The following is an 18,825-nucleotide window of genomic DNA, read 5'->3' on the forward strand; positions in this document are numbered from 1 at the left end:
ACAAACTCTTTGGAGAAACCACATCCTACTTGGAGGTTTAGGTTCTGGAATTAAATACTATGTCATGTGACTCCCCTAGACCTGCAAACTTCTGAAGTGTTGGTCATCCTAAATGAGTAGAGCAGCACCAGAGCACTTGACATTGCCTGAGAAGTTATATAGCAGGAAAGCTGGCAATAATATCCTCATTCCTCTAAGTCCTGAGAATTCCCTTTTCTCATAAGTCAGACCATTCAAAGGTGACAGATTATACCACCATCTTGCTCTCAGAATTGCTTTCCTTTATCCAGGATTTAAGTATACTGATCTCAGATGGTGGTGTAAAAGCAGTGTGAACTTTGCTGCTGCATTTCCTGTAAACATGTTGAGAACTTAATACATTAATCAGTCCCTTTTTATGCAAATCTCTGTGTGAGAAATGAAAAAAAGTTTTTTCTTGCCTTATAGCTTGGTATGTTTTCTCCATTTGGTAATATGAATTAGGGAACCTAACCTCTGTCCTGGCTACCTAGAAGCTCAGAGCCAAGTTAAAGTTTTTTCCATGATTACAAAAGAAATATTAATTCATTGCTAAAATTTTGAAAAATATAGGAAAACTTTAGGAAGAAGATGCCTGGCTTGTAGCATGAATGCAGGGGTTCAAAGGCAGCTATCATAATCAAGCAGCAAAGAGGAAAGAACATTGATTTGAAATTGCTGGAGCACTTTGTAATGTTTCGTGGCAACATGGGTGGTGGAATTGTCATTTTAGATCACACAAGCCAGAGTCTAGAATTTAAGATGAAGACCAGTTTCTTCAGCTGGGAACAACAACAACAATAACAATGGTTACCCTTTAAATGAATACCTACTAGGTACCTGGCCTTGTGCTATGCTCTTTTTATCTCTTCATTAAATTACCTTGATTAAACCTAGATGCTGCTTTTACCTTTAGTTGCTGATCAGTAGCTTTTACGCATTTTGTTTTTTTAGCAGTTGGCATAGTTGAAATTGACAACTGGCTCATAGTATCACAGTGAAGAGTGTGTACACTGGATTCATGCTGCCACTGCTCACTATGTTACCTTCTGCACATGTGTAACCCTCTGTGCATCAGCTTCTGCATCTGTAGAATGTGGATAACCATATTACTTCCTTGGTTGTTACAAAGATAAGGTAAATTGTCCATGCTGGGGCTTGTATTCCTATAACAAATAACCTTTTAAGTTCCTATTTATTACTTACAGAATGTCATATTTTGACCAAATAAATAGGATAGCATTTCTCTCAAAGTCATGACCTGCTGGTGATTTAATGAAGATGGGGGGTTGAGGAAGAATTGGGATATTTAGAACTTCTCAGCCATTTCAAGAAGTTGTTCAAATTGTTGGTTATGCTGTGCTTAACTGAGGCTCAATCTATCTGCTTTTTTTTTTTTCAAACTATCTGCTTAGTGTGTGGCTTCAGACTTTCTTGCCTCCTCTGATTTATAGGATAATTCTTAAGTTTTGATTTAACTGCTACTTCAATTATATATTAATTTAATTGAGGCCCTTTGGGATTTTTTATTTTATTTTTTTTTGGTCCTCTTGTAACTTTATGAAGATAGGTTTTTAAAATTCATATACATTTTGTTTTGGAACCTGGATTTGGCAAGTGAGTTTATATTTACCCTGAAAGGTTACCCAAGATTGAGAAATGGGATAGTTTTAAAAAAGTTGTTGTAGAAACTATTAATTTTTTAAATGGCCTAATTGATGCTTGTGACTTATTACACAATTAATATTCACAGCCAGGACTCCTGGTGTTTGAGTGACAGAAGGGAGAGACACTGCCTTAAATTTTTACTGTGATTCTCTCAGTATCTTCTTCTGGGCTCATTAGCAACACACCTGTTGATGGATTTAAAGTAATATTCTGTTTACCATGATATGTAGCATCCCATGAAGCTGTTTGATGACCTTGTCTTTCTGGCATAAAATGGATAAATTGAGTCCTGTGTGCTAAGGTCTCTCATGCGGGGGGAAACTCTTTCCTTACCTGCACCCATGAGGTACAGGCTCTGGGACACCTCAGTCTTTGCCCTTCCCTGTTTTGACCATTGGCCAAGCATTTAGTGTTTAGCCATCACATGAAAGAAAGCATCCAGAAACTACAGAAATTTTAAAACACCCGGACAACCTAGCTGTCTCTTCAACTCCAGGAGCTTCAGATTTGAAGTAATCATGAAAGATTCTAACTGTGACTGATTTTCTTTTAAACACTGCACTATTTTGATTTGGCTCCATTTGGCCCACGCCGTGTGGAACAGACACAATGAGGCTGGTCTTTATCAGAGAGACAGTACACTGTGTATTGTACAGTTCGGGTTTGTTTTCCTTTGGCCGGCGTGTGGGAACCTCCCATTCTCCAAGCCTGTAGTAACACCCCTGGAGGCTGGCCCTCGCTGGCATGCCCTCCCACCCCACGGGCTCTGTGGACCCAGCCAGTGGGCTGACCACTTGTGCTTGGGAGCCAGCTTCCTCTGTTTGCTCGGGCCAGTGGCATGCTTGTGCCTTGCACAGCCAGGGGCTTGCAGCTGTCCCAGTTGCAGACTTTCTGACTTGCTTTTTCAGCCGAGAATGCAGGCTGATAAATGCAGGACAAGTAGTAGAAGTGTCAAAAAGGATCTGGTGATTGAATCCCCCCTGCAACGCAAGGATGCAGCCCAGGGCGAAATGGAAGCAGAGAGCCCAGGGCCAGTGCCGGTGAGAAGGGGTTGTGCACAGCATATCTGTTGTCTCCTCCACGAAGTGCTTTTATTGTGTGTGTGCCTGTAGTGTCTTCTGGCACTCTGATTTCAAAACCTGCTCTGCCTGTCTCTTGTGAACTCTCCTTTCTTCTGTAGATTCGTTTTGGTTCCACTTTGAGTTTTGTTTGGGAGGAAAGATATGTAGGCATTTTGTGGATGAAAGGGGTTTCCAGGGGCTGCTTTGTATAGAACTTTGTATGGTTCAAAATTATGCCCCACCTAGCTGCATTGTTGCCAAACATAAACCCAGGGAGGCAAGTCGCAGTTGCCTTCCCCTGGGGTTGGCAAAGAAGTTCTTTGCAAAATGAAAACATCTTTATGTATTTATTTATTGTGAAAATTAAGATGACATTGGGGGGTTTTAAGGGACATGACTGTTGAAGTTATATGTGTCCTCACTCGCTCATATTAATAGGTTAGCCTTGAACAAAGTAAGAAATAACCTAAACTTTGAACCAATTGATAGAATCGTTTCTGTTTTTGTCATTAGCTCAGCTCATAGCAGTTGGTATAAATTCAGAGGGCTCTGGTAGACTTTGTAAGGGAGGAATGTGAAAAATGGTTGTTGTTATCATCAATGAGTAGGTTGTGCTTCTCTCTTGGAATTTCTTTAGTACAATAAAGGCACATAATTTTTTAAGCAAACTGCAAAAAAACACCAACATGGACTGCAGAGGGGACAATTGAGCCTTTCAAATGATCTGTTAAAGGAGTTGTTAAACTAGTATTAAGTGATTTTACATAATGATTTTTTTTTTAAAACAAAGAGGTTCAATTGCTGTTATAAAGCGTTTGGTTAATTTTCTTTTTTCTTTTTTTTGGTTAATTTTCAATTAGTGTTTTTAATAGTCTGAACTTAAACTTCCCTATAATGGATTGGATTTGAATTAAATTGTTTTTCTCGCTGACTCGTGAGACTGCCTTACATTGTTTTGCCTTCAAAATTATATTGCTAACTGAGAAAGCTAGTAAATATGATGGGCTTCTCACTGCAGATTTTTATCTGAATGATTTAGTTTTCTTCCCCCAGGTATATTGTATAGAGATGTGTTATTCATTATGTTGGATTCCTTTCTGCTAGCACAATAGTTCATTTATCTGTTGAGTAGCTTGAGCCCCTCACGTGCTGTGTAGATTTAACTGGTTGAAGCTCCTTGCTGATTGATGTAACTTATGATTTCTTGGAGGAAGTTGTGTGGTTTGGGTTCCCTTGTGAATATTCTTAAAAGTCTTTTGTCAGTGTTTCTCCAGATGTGTAGAAATATTTATCCAGAGGCTTACATACACTATAGAAAGATGCCCTGTGATTTTTTTTTTTTTTTTTTAAATCACAGTGACTTTTAGAATACTTGCTTCTTGGGGCACCTGGTTGCTTAGTCGGTAGAGCGCGGGACTCTTGATCTCAGGCTTGTGAATTAGAGCCCCACGGTGGGCTTAGAGATGCCTTAGAAAAAGATATAAAAACTTCCTTCTCGGGATCCCTGGGTGGCACAGTGGTTTAGCGCCTGCCTTTGGCCCAGGGCGCGATCCTGGAGACCCGGGATCGAATCCCACGTCGGGCTCCCGGTGCATGGAGCCTGCTTCTCCCTCTGCCTGTGTCTCTGCCTCTCTCTCTCTCTCACTGTGTGCCTATCATAAATAAATAAAATAAAAAGTTTAAAAAAAAACAAAAAACTTCCTTCTCTTCCTAGTGCTCAAAAAATTGGCTATTCATGTTCCAGTTATTTGTTTTGGCCATGCTCATCCCAGGCAAGTCCACAGGGAGTTCTTTTTCCACTGTCCTGGGTGAGGCTGTGCCGGCTGCTCTAGGGAGCCTAGAAGCTGCCAGTGGCATGGAGAGCTCTGGCTCTGAGCATCTGCAGGGACAGGTGTGAGAGAAAGGTAGAGGCTGCAGTGACGCAGCAAGTAGCTTTTTCTTACCCAGTAGTGTTTCTCTTCTTCCACCGGGGTAAGCAAGATAAAAAAGAGCGAATATCGGATAAGAAAAGCGAGGATATTTCAGCAGGGCCCCTGTCTAGGGCAGATCTTCTTACTTGTGATTATCACTGCTCATGGCAGATGAGAATTCAATAAACTGCTTGGAATACAGCTTTTTTTTTTTTTAAATTTCCAAGACGATTTTTATTTTTAAAAATATTTTATTTATTTATTTATTCATGAGAGACACAGAGAGAGGCAGAGACATAGGCAGAGGGAGAGGTAGGCTCCTCAGAGGGAGCCCGATTAGGGACTTGATCCCAGGACCCTGGGATCATGCCCGTAGCCGAAGGCAGACATTCAACCACTGAGCCACCCAGGTGCCTCAGGGCAAGATGATTTTTAAAAAGTATGCCAGCACAATCATGAGATCTATTTGTTGTAGTGTTTGTTGTTCCTTATTATTATTGTTAGGAGCCCAGGTACTCAGTGAGAGTACATTTGTAACATTTAAATGGAAGACACTTCATTTTAGAGGTAACGTTTTAAAATCAAGTTTTGCTGATTTTAGTTATGTATGCAATCAGTCCTTGGGGAAACTTACATAGTTTAGAAAGCATAAAAGTAATTAATGTGTGTAATAAATATAGTGTAGACATAGGGAAAAACAAAACGCCCTTACCTTTACTTTGTAAGTGCCCATAATTACCTGGTGTATAGACTTTTGTTTTTATTTTTTTAGTTTATTTTCTTTTTGTTTTTATTTTTTTAAAGTAATCCATACACCAATGTGGGGCTTGAACTCATAACCCTGAGATCAAGCGTTGCATGCTCTTCTGAGCCAGCCAAGTATCCCTGGTGTATAGTATATACTTTCAAACTTTGTCTTGTGCATATAAAAATATAACTTATTGTGGTGTGTGTTTGGAAAATGTACTATACTATAGGTTTCTGCATCAGTTTTTTCCCAGAATATATAAAAAACATCTTTCTTTATCAACATATGCAGATTTATGTAATTATTCTTAATGGCTGTATGGTATTCAGTTTTATAGCAGTGTATCATAACTTGATGGTTATTTGACTTGTTTCCAGTTCTTTGCAATTAGTATGTATGGTCATTGGGAAATGGGGTGTGGATGACTAACAGTACACTTGCTAGTAACTATAAAGATATCTTAAAGCACTTATGCAAGTCAGTATTTGTCCTGTAAAACTTCTATCATAAGTTTCCTCTTGCTGCTTTTCTTTGGCAATGTTTTTCTCTCTCCTCTGCCAGGATAATGGTTAAGGTCTCCCTTAGCAGTGGCTGCTTGTTCAGTGCTCAGTATAGCCAGTGTTTCTTAGAGAAGTATATGTATGGACCTTATGAAGATTCAGGGCTGCAGGGTTCCACTTATAGGCACCTTCTTAGGTGGGTCTTGTCCTCTCATTTTGACAGCAAACAGGGGAGGCAGTGTGTAGCAAAAGTTCACCATTCCCATCCAGGCTCACTGCCAGCCCTTATTGAAAAATGACTTTGCGGGCTGTGAATGACTAACAGGGGAACAATCAGGATATTGTTGACGTCTACAGGTTAGTTACCCTCCTTACATTTGAGTACCTATTTTTGCCCCCCAAACTCTAAATTCCTGGAAATAATTCATTCCAATTGTTGTTTCTCAGCAATTCAGAGGAATAGGGTGTGGCCTTAAAGAGCCAGAAATGGCTGGGGTACATGTCATTTGTGTTATCCTTTCACTGGGTTATTTCAAGAGGCATCCGAGGACTGTAGTACAGGTCTTACTCTGGGAATTTGGAAGGTTGAAAGACGTAAAGATAAAGAAGAGCTGAATTTTCATGTGTTATATATACTCATTAGGTAAAATTTTTGAAAAGTTTCTTTATAAAGATTTATTTTTATTTGAGAGAGTGTGTGCACAAGTGAGTGTGAGTGGGGGCAGAGGGAGAGAAAGAATCTCAAGCAGACTCCCCACTGAGTGCAGAGTTGGATGCAGGGAATCGATATCATGGTCTTGACCCGAGTCAAAATCAAGAGTTGGGCACTTAACCCCCTGAGCCACCCAGGCACCCTGAAAAGGTTCTTTTTTTTTTTTTTTTTTTTTAAAGGTTCTTATTAGAGACACGTTTTCTCTTTGCTATTTTTCTGGGATCTTCAAGTGGTAAAAACGAAGTCTGAGTTCTTATTTTGATATTTTGAATGAATACATGATTAGCTAAATGACTATATGAGAGGCAGCACTTGTGATATAGTAATGGGTAGGAGACCCTGCTTCTGGCTGGACAAGTAGGTGCTTTGCCTGGGAAAACCTTTCTCTCCCTGAAGTTTTATTTACTCTAGAAATAGCGAAAGAAGTGAATTAAGACACAAAACTTGAAGTAATAAGGTTATGGGCAATGATAATGTTGTTGTGTATATCCTATAAAACTTGAGATGACTGTGATTGAGTTAATGAAATTATGCTTATAAAGTCGTTTGGCCCTGCAGGTTTTCTGGCATCCCTATAGACATCGTTAGAAATAATTAATGATGTTAATTACATTGGTGATATTTAATAGGTAGTTTTTTTTGTTTTTAAAATATTGAATGTGAAGAAAAGTTCCTATAAGTTTTCTGTAGTGACATATTCCCAGATGATAAAACCAGGAAAGTTTATGTATTCAGAGCCGTAAGTCTTCACTGCGCTCGTTGGCTTTCCCCTTGATTTGTTTATTTGTTTTTTCATTCGACTCATATTTATAAGCACTGATATTTGCCACACTTCTACTAACACCCTTCCTCTCCTCAAGCAGCTAGGTCTGGCTAATGAGGGGCTTTCACATGGTATTTATTAGGCACAGTGAGTACTAATCTCACCCATCCTTTTCCACTTAGGCAGACAATACTGAAATCATCATCAGTTCCAACAAGGACATGTTCTCTAATTTTTAGTGTCCAAAGCAGGTCCAGCCCTGCTTTACAGAAGGCACAAGGGCCCCTGACTGTCCATATGAGTAGTTTGCATGAACAAGGTCCCCAAAGACGCACACATATTTTGTGGTGCCGTCAGTGAATTTTTGGGGAGTGCGTGCTTAGAGTTGGATTGAATTGACTAACTTTGCAGGCATAGAAAACTTTCACAGACAAGGGGCTTCCACAACTCTGTCACTACGTATTACAACAGAGAGTCACTCTCTACTTTCTGGGATTCTTGCTTACCTGGGACATGAAAACCCACCCAGCTCTGGCGTGCTTCTTTTTCCTACTGTTTATCAACAGGGAGGCAGAATGGCTGGTCACTGTTTTTTTATGACAAGGTAATGCCAGTTGCTTTCTTTTGTTTTTTTTGGAATAATAACAAAAATATTTATATAGTGCCTTGCTTTGTGCCAGACACTGTTTTAAGCCTGTTAAATAGATTACTTCAATTCTCACAGTTCTAGGAGGTGAGTGCTATTATTGTTTCTCATTTTACAAGTGAGGACACAGCACACAGAGGCTAGGTAACTTGACAAAAGTTGTATCTTTAGTAAATGGCAGAGCCAGGGATTTTGGCTTCCAGGCAGATTTTCCAAAATCCATACCTGGACACTTACATATAATTCATGAACAAATATGAACCTGGTTGCTTAGGCTTAGCATTGGTATTATAAAGATGAAAAAGAAAGGTTTAAAAACTCCTTGCCCTTAAAAAATTTAAAAATTTTTAGAGAAAGACCAACTTTTAAGTGACAAAACAATAGTGGCTGAGTAGCTTAGACAAAGAGTGGAATGGCTGTGCCTGAAAGAGTTGGAAATATGAACAAAATAGAATCAGTTGGTACTGGGAGTCTTTCTTACTTTGGATGTCACATTTTATCATCTTCCCAGGAGGTTATGTAGGAGTATGAATTAATGCGATATCTAAGAGTCTAGAGACATCTTATTTTCTTCCCTAGATTTATTTTTTAATTAATTTACAGCATGATCCAGGATAAGTCTGAGATGCTTATTCTCTAACCAGTAAAATGGGTTCTTTGGTCCCTGTTGTGTTTAGAGGAGGCTGTTTGCCCCACGTGTTCTTTGACATTATTTGACAGGTAGTGGCTAAGTACAAGGCAGCCAAACTATGTCACGGGTAGCAGGTGCTGTAGGTGGTCTAACTCAAAGCACTTTGGAGACCAGACGAGAGTCCTATTTTTGGCCCTAGATCTGCCTTGCAATCCCTGCTGATCATCATCCTTTCCTCCCCTGCCCTGGCTTCAATAGTTTTCTCATCCGTAAAATGAGAAGCATGCAGTAAATAATCTCAAAGTTCTCTTCTTCTGGGGCTAAAGCTCCATGGTGGAGGATTATTAGCTTTGATCTCAGGAATAACCTGTGATGGAGTCAGGTCAAAACCCTGGAGTTTTAGTTTCAGGTTCCATGTTTAGTTTATTCAAAATTTTTTGGGTTTTGGGTTGTAAGAGCTACAAAACAGGGGATATTGGATTGCCACCCAATGTAATGAGTAAGGTGAGTGAAATGGGTTGGCCAGCCTGGAGATAAATAAAAGTGGCAGCAGAATTTGGAGTTAGCAGGGAGAGCTATGCAGGAGATTCACAAAGGCCTGACAAGCCTGCAGATGACATATCACTGTGATAATTTTAGAACCAAGAAGGGTTGGAAATTATAGTTTATCCTCAACTTTCCAGAAGTTTGAAATATCCCTGTAATGTGATATATATAGCTGGTCCTAAGTTTCTCTTAGAGTAACATTTTGAGGCTTTAGAAATTTTTAGTGCTCACTTCCCAGACAAGAGTGTGTGCCACTGACCAGTGGATCTCTGGGGCTTCATCCAGGTTCTTGGGGAGGAGCCAGGCCATAGTTCTGTTTTGGGCTCTCCTTGCTTTGGAGAGTTGTCACCACCAAGGGAGGAAGCAGAAGTGGCTGATGGAAGGAGCCCTTTACTCACTCATGAGACCATGAGCCTGTGTCTTTTAAACCTACTTGACATTTCTAAGCCAAGATTGTGTTTCTATCAGATGAAGATAGTAGTACTGACTACCCTCCAGTTAGCTTATCTCCAAAGGTTATCAGGACTGCCCCCGTCAGCTTACCATCATCAGACTTTCCTTCCTCTGACCTGCTGCCAGACTGCTCTGTCTACAACACGGATAAACTCCTTTTCTAACTTTCCTTTGCAGAGAAGGCAAAGCATGGCTTATTTGATCCTTGGAGGCCAGCCCTTAACTTGCTTGCTGGCCTCCTCTCTCACACTTTCCAAAATGCATCCTGACCAGGCCCATTGTTCTTTCACAGAGGGCACTGTACTACCTGGCACAGCTCTTCCTTTGCCCAGCATGCTTCACTGCCAGACCGTTCCTGTCTGCCCTTCAAGCCCCAGTTCACATGCCAGCTCCTCCAAGAAACTTTTTGAAACCCTCCCCCCACATTTTCCTACAGGCTGTGTACTCCTCTGGCCTATTGTGGCATCGTTATTCTAGAACGTTCCATTATCACACTGTTCTGCTGTCTTGTACCTAAGGCCTATACTCTAGCTTCCCTCACTAATGGGGTGAGGGGGCTTATGCCCCAGTGGGAACCATGAGTGGTTTTGTTTTCTTTATATTCCATCTCTGACATACCAGTGCTTTCCCTGCCACCCCTTTTGTTCTTTTTGTCATTGTCCTGGTCACTCTTTGAGGAATGTATTGGCAAAGAATGGGTTGCAGAAAGTGCCCCCCAGGAGAGACTGGATCTGCAGAATCTTTTTCAGTCTTCCCTCCTCTTTTTAAAACAATTTATTTATTTATTTATTTATTTATTTATTTATTTATTATTTATTTATTTATGACACAGAAAGAGAGGCAGAGACACAAGCAGAGGGAGGAGAAGCAGGCTCCCTGCAAGAAGCCTGATGTGGGACTCCATCCTGGAATCTGGGATCAGGCCCTGAGCTGGAGCCAGACACTCAACTGCTGAGCCACCCAGGCGTTGTCCCCCCCCCCCCCCCCCCCAGCTTTCTTGGTGGTTGTTTAGCCACCAACATCCAAATGAGTTGAATTGCCAACAGTAAAAATGGATGCATCTAGAGGATGCTACATGGCTAAATAGGATGCAGGTATTATGCCCTGAAACCCTCCCACGCTTCTGTTATTTTTGATCTAAATGCTTAACTAACATCTTATGCAAGTACTTGCTTGGGTATGGAAATGCAAACTCATGTGAACAAAGTCAGAACCCTTTGTCTCTTCCTCTTAGCCAGCACCTGGTTTTGTTAACAGTTACCACTTCTGTCAGCCATTCCTACAACTGTAATATCACCTGATGGTTGTAGTACATTCAGAAAAAAAGTTGTGTGTAGGGCAGCCTCGGTGACTCAGCGGTTTAGCGCTGCCTTTGGCCCAGGGCATGATCCTGGAGACCCGGGATCGAGTCCCACGTCCGGCTCCCTGCATGGAGCCTGCTTCTCCTTCTGTCTGTGTCTCTGCCTCTTTCTCTCTGTGTGTCTCTCATGAATAAATAAATAAAATCTTTAAAAAAAATTGTTGTGTGACCTTAGCATCAGCATCCCATGGGTATATGTGGAGACCCATGAGGTATAGAACAAGGAAGATAACCTTCCTAGGGGAGAAAGATAAGAAAGATAGGAAGGTGGAGTTTGTTAGCAACACTGAACAAACAACACAGGTTAAAAAACAACAACAACAACACAGGTTGCCTCCTTTACTTGACCTATTCCTGTCTCTAATGTGGGGTGGTGGTTTTTCCAAAATCTGTCTTGTCCCCTAGCCCCCAAATAATAGTTTCAGGAAGTAGTTTGTCTTTTGTTTGGCCTTGAAGTTTAAAAGATTACATGTAAAGTTTCATGCAGTCTCTAATAGTACTGTTCAATAGAAATATGGCATGAGACCCACTTCCGTCCCTTGCTGCTGTGGACTGTGGGCTGTCGGGGTCGGTGAAGGATCTCAAGATGGCTGGGCGAAAACTTGCTCTAAAAACCATTGACTGGGTAGCTTTTGGGGAGATCATACCCTGAAACCAGAAGGCCATTGCCAACTCCCTGAAATCCTGGAATGAGATGCTTACCTCCAGGTTGGCTACTCTTCCTGAGAAACCACCTGCTATCGACTGGGCTTACTACAAGGCCAATGTGGCAAAGGCTGGCTTGGTAGATGACTTTGAGAAGAAGTTTAATGCCCTGAAGGTTCCTGTGCCAGAGGATAAATACACTGTCCAAGTGGATGCTGAGGAAAAAGAAGATGTGAAAAGCTGTGCTGAGTTTTTGTCCCTCTCAAAGGCCAGGATTGAAGAATATGAAAAAGAGCTGGAGAAGATGAAGAACATAATTCCATTTGATCAGATGACCATTGAGGACCTGAATGAAGTCTTTCCAGAAACCAAATTAGACAAGAAGAAGTACCCCTATTGGCCTCACAAGCCAATTGAAAATTTATAAACTTGAGTTGAGGAGAAAGCACTGGCCCTCATATTATAAACATTGGACATTAAAATAATGATATGGTAAAAAAAACATATGGCATGAGTACCTAGGTAACTTAAAATTTTTTGGTAGCCAAATTAGAATAAAAAGAAATAAGTGTAATTAATTTTAATAATGTAATTTTAACCCATTATGGCCAAAATATTATTGCAGCATTTAATCCTTATGGAAATATCAAGGCATTGTATATTCTTTTACTCCTAGTAAATTTTTGAAATTTTATGCCTATAGCATTTCTGAATTCAGAATAGCCACATATGACAACTGGCTACTGTTTTGAAGAGTGCTGGCCAAATACTTCTGTATTCCGTAGCTTATACACCTTAAACCAGAAGATTGTCATTTGAGGGGGGTGAGTCATTGGATGGGGGTACCATATTTGTGACTTTGTGGAAGAAAAATGCATGATTTAAGTGTAAAGCTGGGCTTTCTTCATAAAGATGATCCTTGAACTACTTATTGGTAAAGTATATTAAATATTAGCTGATGACATTAATCTATGTCCCAGCATTCAAACCTGGTTCTTCAGAAAGATTAGTATTTTGGGGTATGATTTTTAATACTCTTGAGACTGAAAATGAGTTTGTTTCATGGAAGAACTCTGCCTTTTCTTTCTCCCTTGGTGAGATCAGGGAGGCTGGGCAGTTCAGCACCCAGAGAGAGAGAGAGCAGAGAGTCCTAGACTTCTGTTTTCCCTGGAGAGGTGGTGGCTGAAACGTCGCAGTGTGGAGCGGTGCTATGCCGTTTTCATACAAAGGGAAGTGGAGACCCTGGGAAGCATTTCCTATTCTACAACTTTGACATTCCATCATGCTTATTGCAGGTGGGCTATGGGAAGGGTACTGGGCTTGGAGCCAGGAGATCCAAGGGTCACCATCTGTGTGACCTTCACTAATTTATGTAACCCCTCTGAGCTTCAATTTCCTCATCCGTGAAATGCTGATGATACATACGGATTTGGGAGGAGGTTTAGTGAGATAATGTGTGTAGGATGTTGTGTGTATGTTGTGGACACTAAAATTTTCTTGTGTCCAAATGACACAACTTTGTATGACCCCCATGACCACCATTTTATTCCTGCTCTGAACAGGCAGTGTATATTGAAACTTTTCAATAAGCCTGAGATGATGATAGAGAACTTGTTAACTTGTTACTTTTCCCATTTCCTGATGTAGATGGGGGGGAGGTTTAGTAATTTGCCCCAAGGCCACATTAGCCAAAAGGCAATCGGAGCTAGGATTTCTTGAAAATACTTTTTAAATATGAAATTCTCAAACATACACGAAAGTAAACTAGTAGAGGGTTTCTCAAAAAGGTTGAGCATCAGAATCACCTGGCTTTGTTAAAACCTAGATTGTGAGGCTCCACCCCTAAAACATTCAGTAGGTCTGGGATGAATCTGCATTTCTAAAAAGTTCCAGATGATGCTGAAGCTGCTGGTCTGGGACTACACCTTGAGAACTATTGGACTGGTACAATGAACTCCCATGTGCCTGTCAGCACCTCCAACAATAGTAAACATTTTTGGGACCAATATTTTAATCCTAACTCCCTACACCTGCCTTTAGCTGGTCCCCAAACAGCCTTTCTGATGATGAAGTATGCAGAAATTCTTCCAAGAATCAAATGTGTGTTATGACTTCCATCCCCTGCTTCCATCTTCAAATAAGTAGCGTAAATTTGTTTTGAAATCTGACTGTATTGGGCCTTTTAGAGCCTTTTAGCTTAATTACTTGACCTCTTCATTTCTGAGTTCCAAAAATAGCTTTTGTTGACATAGGAGGAATTGAGAATTTCAAGCAAAATGCTAGAAAGAAAAATTGTTGGCTGGAAAAGAATCTGTAGCACAGATTTAAGATAGATTTATACAGTTTCCGTAGTGTGTCTTTTTCTTTTATGCTCTCATTATTGCTTTTTCCTTATGCAAAAATGGCAGGCAGAATTAGAAGCTAGGACGGATGCATGTGTGAGAGACACATGCTGAGCCCGCTCGCTAGGCTTTCAGTCTGTTCTCTCTCTCTCTCCTCTGTATATCCTTCTTTTCCTCTCTTAGCCCCTGCTCCACGTCAGGGTAGAAGATCTTCAGGCATGGTCTTTGCAAGGACCAGATCCCCATGCCACTCAACTCTCATCTCATGTGCCTGCATAGGGCATGGAGGAGTCCCTACATCCCTGTCTGGTCTTTTCTCATTAACATTCTCTGCACATCCCGTCGAGCGCAGCTGACTAAATGCAAGCAGCTTTGTGGGTTTTCATTAATTGGTATGATCTTTATTACTGCAGTTTGCATCTTACGTGTCTCTTATACCATTTTCTACAAGTTCTTGATTTGACGGTTTTCATAGAGTCTTTAATTCTGTTTATTTTAGTAATAGGATAATAATTTTTGGAAAACCACAGTTATTTATAAAACTGACAAATACAAAACCCAGATTCTTTTCCTTCTATCAAACTGATGTTGAGTGTCCAAGTTTTGCTAATACTGACATGCCTAATTAAATAAAATTTTCATTTAGTGACAAGTCTTCTCATTTAAGTGCTTTTTTTTGGTAGTGCTTTATAAAAACGGAATTAAACATCTTTTCAGTGTTTATAATATAAAGAACTGTGTTCACAAGTGTGTCATTCTTGCTGTTAGCCTGCTCTGAGGATAGCACCACATTTCAGTGTGAGAAATCTATTTAGATGTCTGAGACTTTGGTGTCCGGTATGTATTCTAAACATTTACCAGTTAGTTAACCATATGGGAATGCTCAGGTTTCAGCTTGCTTCCTCAGTCCAAGTTTAGATAAGGTCCTCTTTTCCTCCAGTTTATTGTATTGTGTGTTTGTGCACAGTGTTATTGAAAGTGCAAAAATCAAAACGTAGAGGCAAAGGTAAAGAGCATGGACAGGGGTCAGGAGATCTGGGATCTAGGCCCAGGCTTGCTAGCAACTCCTCTTGGGCGTTGGGACAGTCATGTAACTCCCACGCTCCCAGGTTTTCCTCTCTGTAAGATGAGAGGGCTAGACCAGATAATCTCGGGTTCTGATGTTTACATAGCATAGTTCTAGTGTTACCTGACCTCCTGCTCCTTTTAAACAAGCATGCTTCTCAACAGCTGCTAAGGCCATTGTTCCCCGACACACTGATGAACAATCTGGAGAAGAACATGTTTTCCTGAAGGGGATGTGATCATATTTTGATTATCGTGATGTCCTAAATTTAATGTTCTGGGTCAAGGGAAGAAAGAGCATACCATAGGGTATCTGGGTGGCTCTGTTGGTTAAGCATCTGCCTTTGGCTCGGGTCATGATCCCAGGTTCCTGGTATTGTGCCCCACATCGGGCTCTGTGCTCATCGGGGAGCCTGCTTTTTCCTTTAACTCTGCCTGCAGCTCCCCTGCTTGTGTTCTCTCTCTGTCAAATAAATAAATAAAAATATTTTAAAAATAAAATAAGAGCATGTCTATGACAAGGCAATGGGAGGTCGCTTTCCAGGGTGAGGATGGTACAGGACTTAGTTCTGTGCTGCTCAGCCCCTTTCATCCTATGCCAGTTTCCTTCCTAAAGGCCCATCACAGCGCGGCACACTTGCCACTCTGGCCTTCTTTACCAGAGCAGGCTGTAGTCCAGGGGTGGCTTAGAGACATGTGGACACCCCAGGCAAGCCAGTCATTGGTACCACCTCAAACAGATGCCATTCAAATTGTTTACTGCTTTATTTTATTTATTTACTGATTGATTGTAGACTCTGTGCCCAGCATGGAGCCCATCATGGGGCATGAACTCACAACTCCAAGACCAAGACCTGAGCTGAGAGCAAGAGTCAGACGCCCAACCAACTGAGCCCCCCAGGCACCCCAATTGTTTATTATTTTAGATAAGAGACTGAGGGCTGCGTGGGGCAGAGATAGGGCAGGGACTGTGGCGCATAGCCATTCCTAGCCAACTCTAGTGCTGCCCACCTGTCCAGAGAAAGCAGGGCCCTACAGGTAAGCATTCTTTGTTTCTCCAGCACGTCCTTTGCAAAGCCCCAGTGCTCATCTGTGATAGCTTATTCATGTGTTCTTGGCAGCCACAGAGTACCCTTTCAGAAGGGAGTTCTCATAAATGTCATTTTCTTTCTCACATTGGATTTCCAGAGATGCTGTAGCACCCCTAGAGACTGGTGCCCCAAGCCCTTGGCCTGCTGCCACCCCATCCCCTTGCCATAGCTTTGCCTCAGCTATCCTGAGCAACTCATCACTTCTGGAACTCACAGTGCTCAGAGGAGGATTTATCCTGAAGCTAAGGAAGCTTCAGTTTCCAGATCCCTTCCAAGGCCCTGTGAGGGCCTCCAGCAATTTTATATTCATAATTTTGTATTTTTTTTAAACCCCTTCCCTTTCCAAATATGCATTTTTAGGTCCCACAAAATCTGGTTCCATCTGGGAGCATGCTCCTTGGTGTCTCCCCATTTTCTTTGCAAGGAATCCCCAGTGTACCCTGAATGCTGGCTGACTGGTTCCTCTCCTAGGCTTGGCCCTGACCACCTCCTTTAAGAAGCAGCCCACATTGCCAGGTTCTGTTACTCATCCAGCACGTGTTCATTGGGTGCTTACACTATGCCAAGTCTTGTTCTAGGTGTTAAGAGAACAGTAAATAAAATGGAAATCCTTGCCTCTATGGAGTTGGTGATCTAACTGGGGGGGGAAGCAGGTTCATGCTAGGCAGGGTCAGATGCCACTTGTAGGTTCCAACTGCTGTCATTCTGCTCTCATTGTTCACATGTCTGCCTCCCCTCTGGATTATGAGCTCTCTGGGTGGCGGGTGGGGGAGGCTGTGTCTTGTTATCTTGGGGTCCGGAAGACCCTGGTGCAGTGCATATGGGAATGGACAGGCTCAGTAAAAGTTTGTAGAGAGAAGGAACACATTATTACTAATAACATTTGCATACAAAGAAGCGATGGCAGCCGCTAATTTCCTGTGCCCACCCTAATTACAGGAAAATGAGGATTCTCCCTTCAGATTTAACCACTTCATGAAAGTTCCTGGTGGGAGTATGTAGTGACAGTAGTGTGTAAGACAGGCCACACTGATTAACTCCTGGCTTCAGAAGACCTTTCTTTCTTGTTGCAAGCTGCATGGCCCCCTCCCCAGCAACAGTGCTAGGGTCCTTTTGGCAATGTTGAGAAGTGCACAGGTTTGAAAATGGACTAAGTTCCATGAGGAATTTTTGTCTTAGCCAATCAGGTAGCTTTTATAGCCATGCAGATAGATCAAGAAAGTTTTAAATTCTTTATAAGCAGAAACAATAAATTTCTCGTTTCTTATAATAGAATGCTTCAAGAGTTGCCGTTTCCTTAGTTTGCTATTTCAAGAAGTGGTATTCAGGATTTGAGCTTTGTTAACATTTAATTACCAGAGACACAAAATCCAGAAATGACTAGAAAGTTCACAGGAAGCTATCATGTCAGAGAGAAAAAGCAATTAAATCAGTAAGCCTTTCTGCTGAGCTCTTCCCGTGGTTTTCGAGGCTTCATACATGATTAGCCAAAATTGAAGTCATTTGTGGGGCTATTGCTCTCCAGCTGTGCTGGATTCCAGAGGACTCTTGTTTTCCTGGCATCCAGAGGATTCCTCAGCTTCTGTTTGCCTCTGGATCTGGAATTTCAATTTGCATGGATGTTGGGAAGCCAGACCCACAGTAACAAATGCTAGAGGAAGGGGTGAGGTCAGAGAGCCTCAAATGGAGGTTCCTGGGGAGGGCACTGTGGATTGTGCCTTTTGGTACCTGTGACAGCCACATGATCACTGGCAGTTCACCATGCTGCCCCTGCTTCGACCAGTGGATGGGGACTGGTGGGGCCACGGTATCAGGGGCTAACTGGTGTCTGTGTTCTTCCCTGAGACGCAACTCCTCCTTCCACTGCCCTGATCACATTGCTCTGGTCTGGATCTCCGGGGCGGCAAGGAAGCTAAGGTTTTGGTTCATTGTTATGAAAATGTCTGTGGGCTTTGGGCCTCCCAAACTCTCCAGAGTCTGCCTCCCCTCTCTCCCTGGAAGTGCCAGAAACCAGCAGTGAGCATCACTGCTTGAGGGCTTAGTGCCTGCCCCTCTGGCCTCCTCTAGAATCTTCAGTACTGCTGCTCTTGTGCACTGTGGGAGTGGGTCTGAAGTGCTTTAGTATATACATCTTGACCCCTTAACTGCTGTTCTTCTCTGTCCTGCCTGACACCAGCTTCATCAATACTTGGTTCAGTTTTTAATGTAAGCATCTATTTATGTTTATCTTGGGCTCAGTCCCTGAATTCCAGTGTCATCTCTATTAGTATACAGTTTCCTCTGCTTGGCCTTTTGTGTTTCCTTCTTTGTGAATGCCCCTACCATTGTTGTCTGTTTGATTTAATAAGTTCTTGGAGATTACAGGAATGTTTTTGTTAGCAGATTGGTAAAATTGAATGTACATGAAACATTCACCACTCCCTTCCCCCACCAAACATATCACTGTCATGCAAACAATACATTTAATAATGATGATGAAAGTAATAACAACAGCTACATTTATCATGTACTTACAGTCTGCCAGGCTCTGTCAAGCATTTTACATGCATGCACTCAATGGAGCTTGATAATAGCCTCACACAACTTGCAGCTCAGCTTTCTTAACCACCGTACTCTACTGCCTTTGATTTGATCCACATCTGTGTGGTATCACCAGAGCCGATCTA

The 18,825-nt window shown here is 41.7% G+C and overlaps 1 protein-coding gene across 25 annotated transcripts in view; it reads left to right on the forward strand.

The window, feature by feature from the left end:
* Window positions 1-18,825, forward strand: part of DOCK9 (dedicator of cytokinesis 9) — a 282,842-nt gene that overhangs the window by 103,727 nt on the left and 160,290 nt on the right. For 8 of the 25 annotated variants that reach the window (XM_041731245.1, XM_041731262.1, XM_041731246.1 and 5 more), the window contains exon 1: window positions 2,474-2,726. The exons of the other annotated variants lie outside the window; for them this stretch is intronic. In XM_041731245.1, coding sequence (XP_041587179.1) covers window positions 2,601-2,726 — 126 coding nt within the window. In that variant the 5' untranslated portion in view covers window positions 2,474-2,600. Of the gene's footprint in view, window positions 1-2,473; window positions 2,727-18,825 lie in introns of those variants that run through there. 25 annotated transcript variants of the gene reach the window in all.

The sequence above is a fragment of the Vulpes lagopus genome, chromosome 16, assembly GCF_018345385.1.
Source record: "Vulpes lagopus strain Blue_001 chromosome 16, ASM1834538v1, whole genome shotgun sequence".
In the NCBI taxonomy this organism is placed as follows: domain Eukaryota; kingdom Metazoa; phylum Chordata; class Mammalia; order Carnivora; family Canidae; genus Vulpes; species Vulpes lagopus.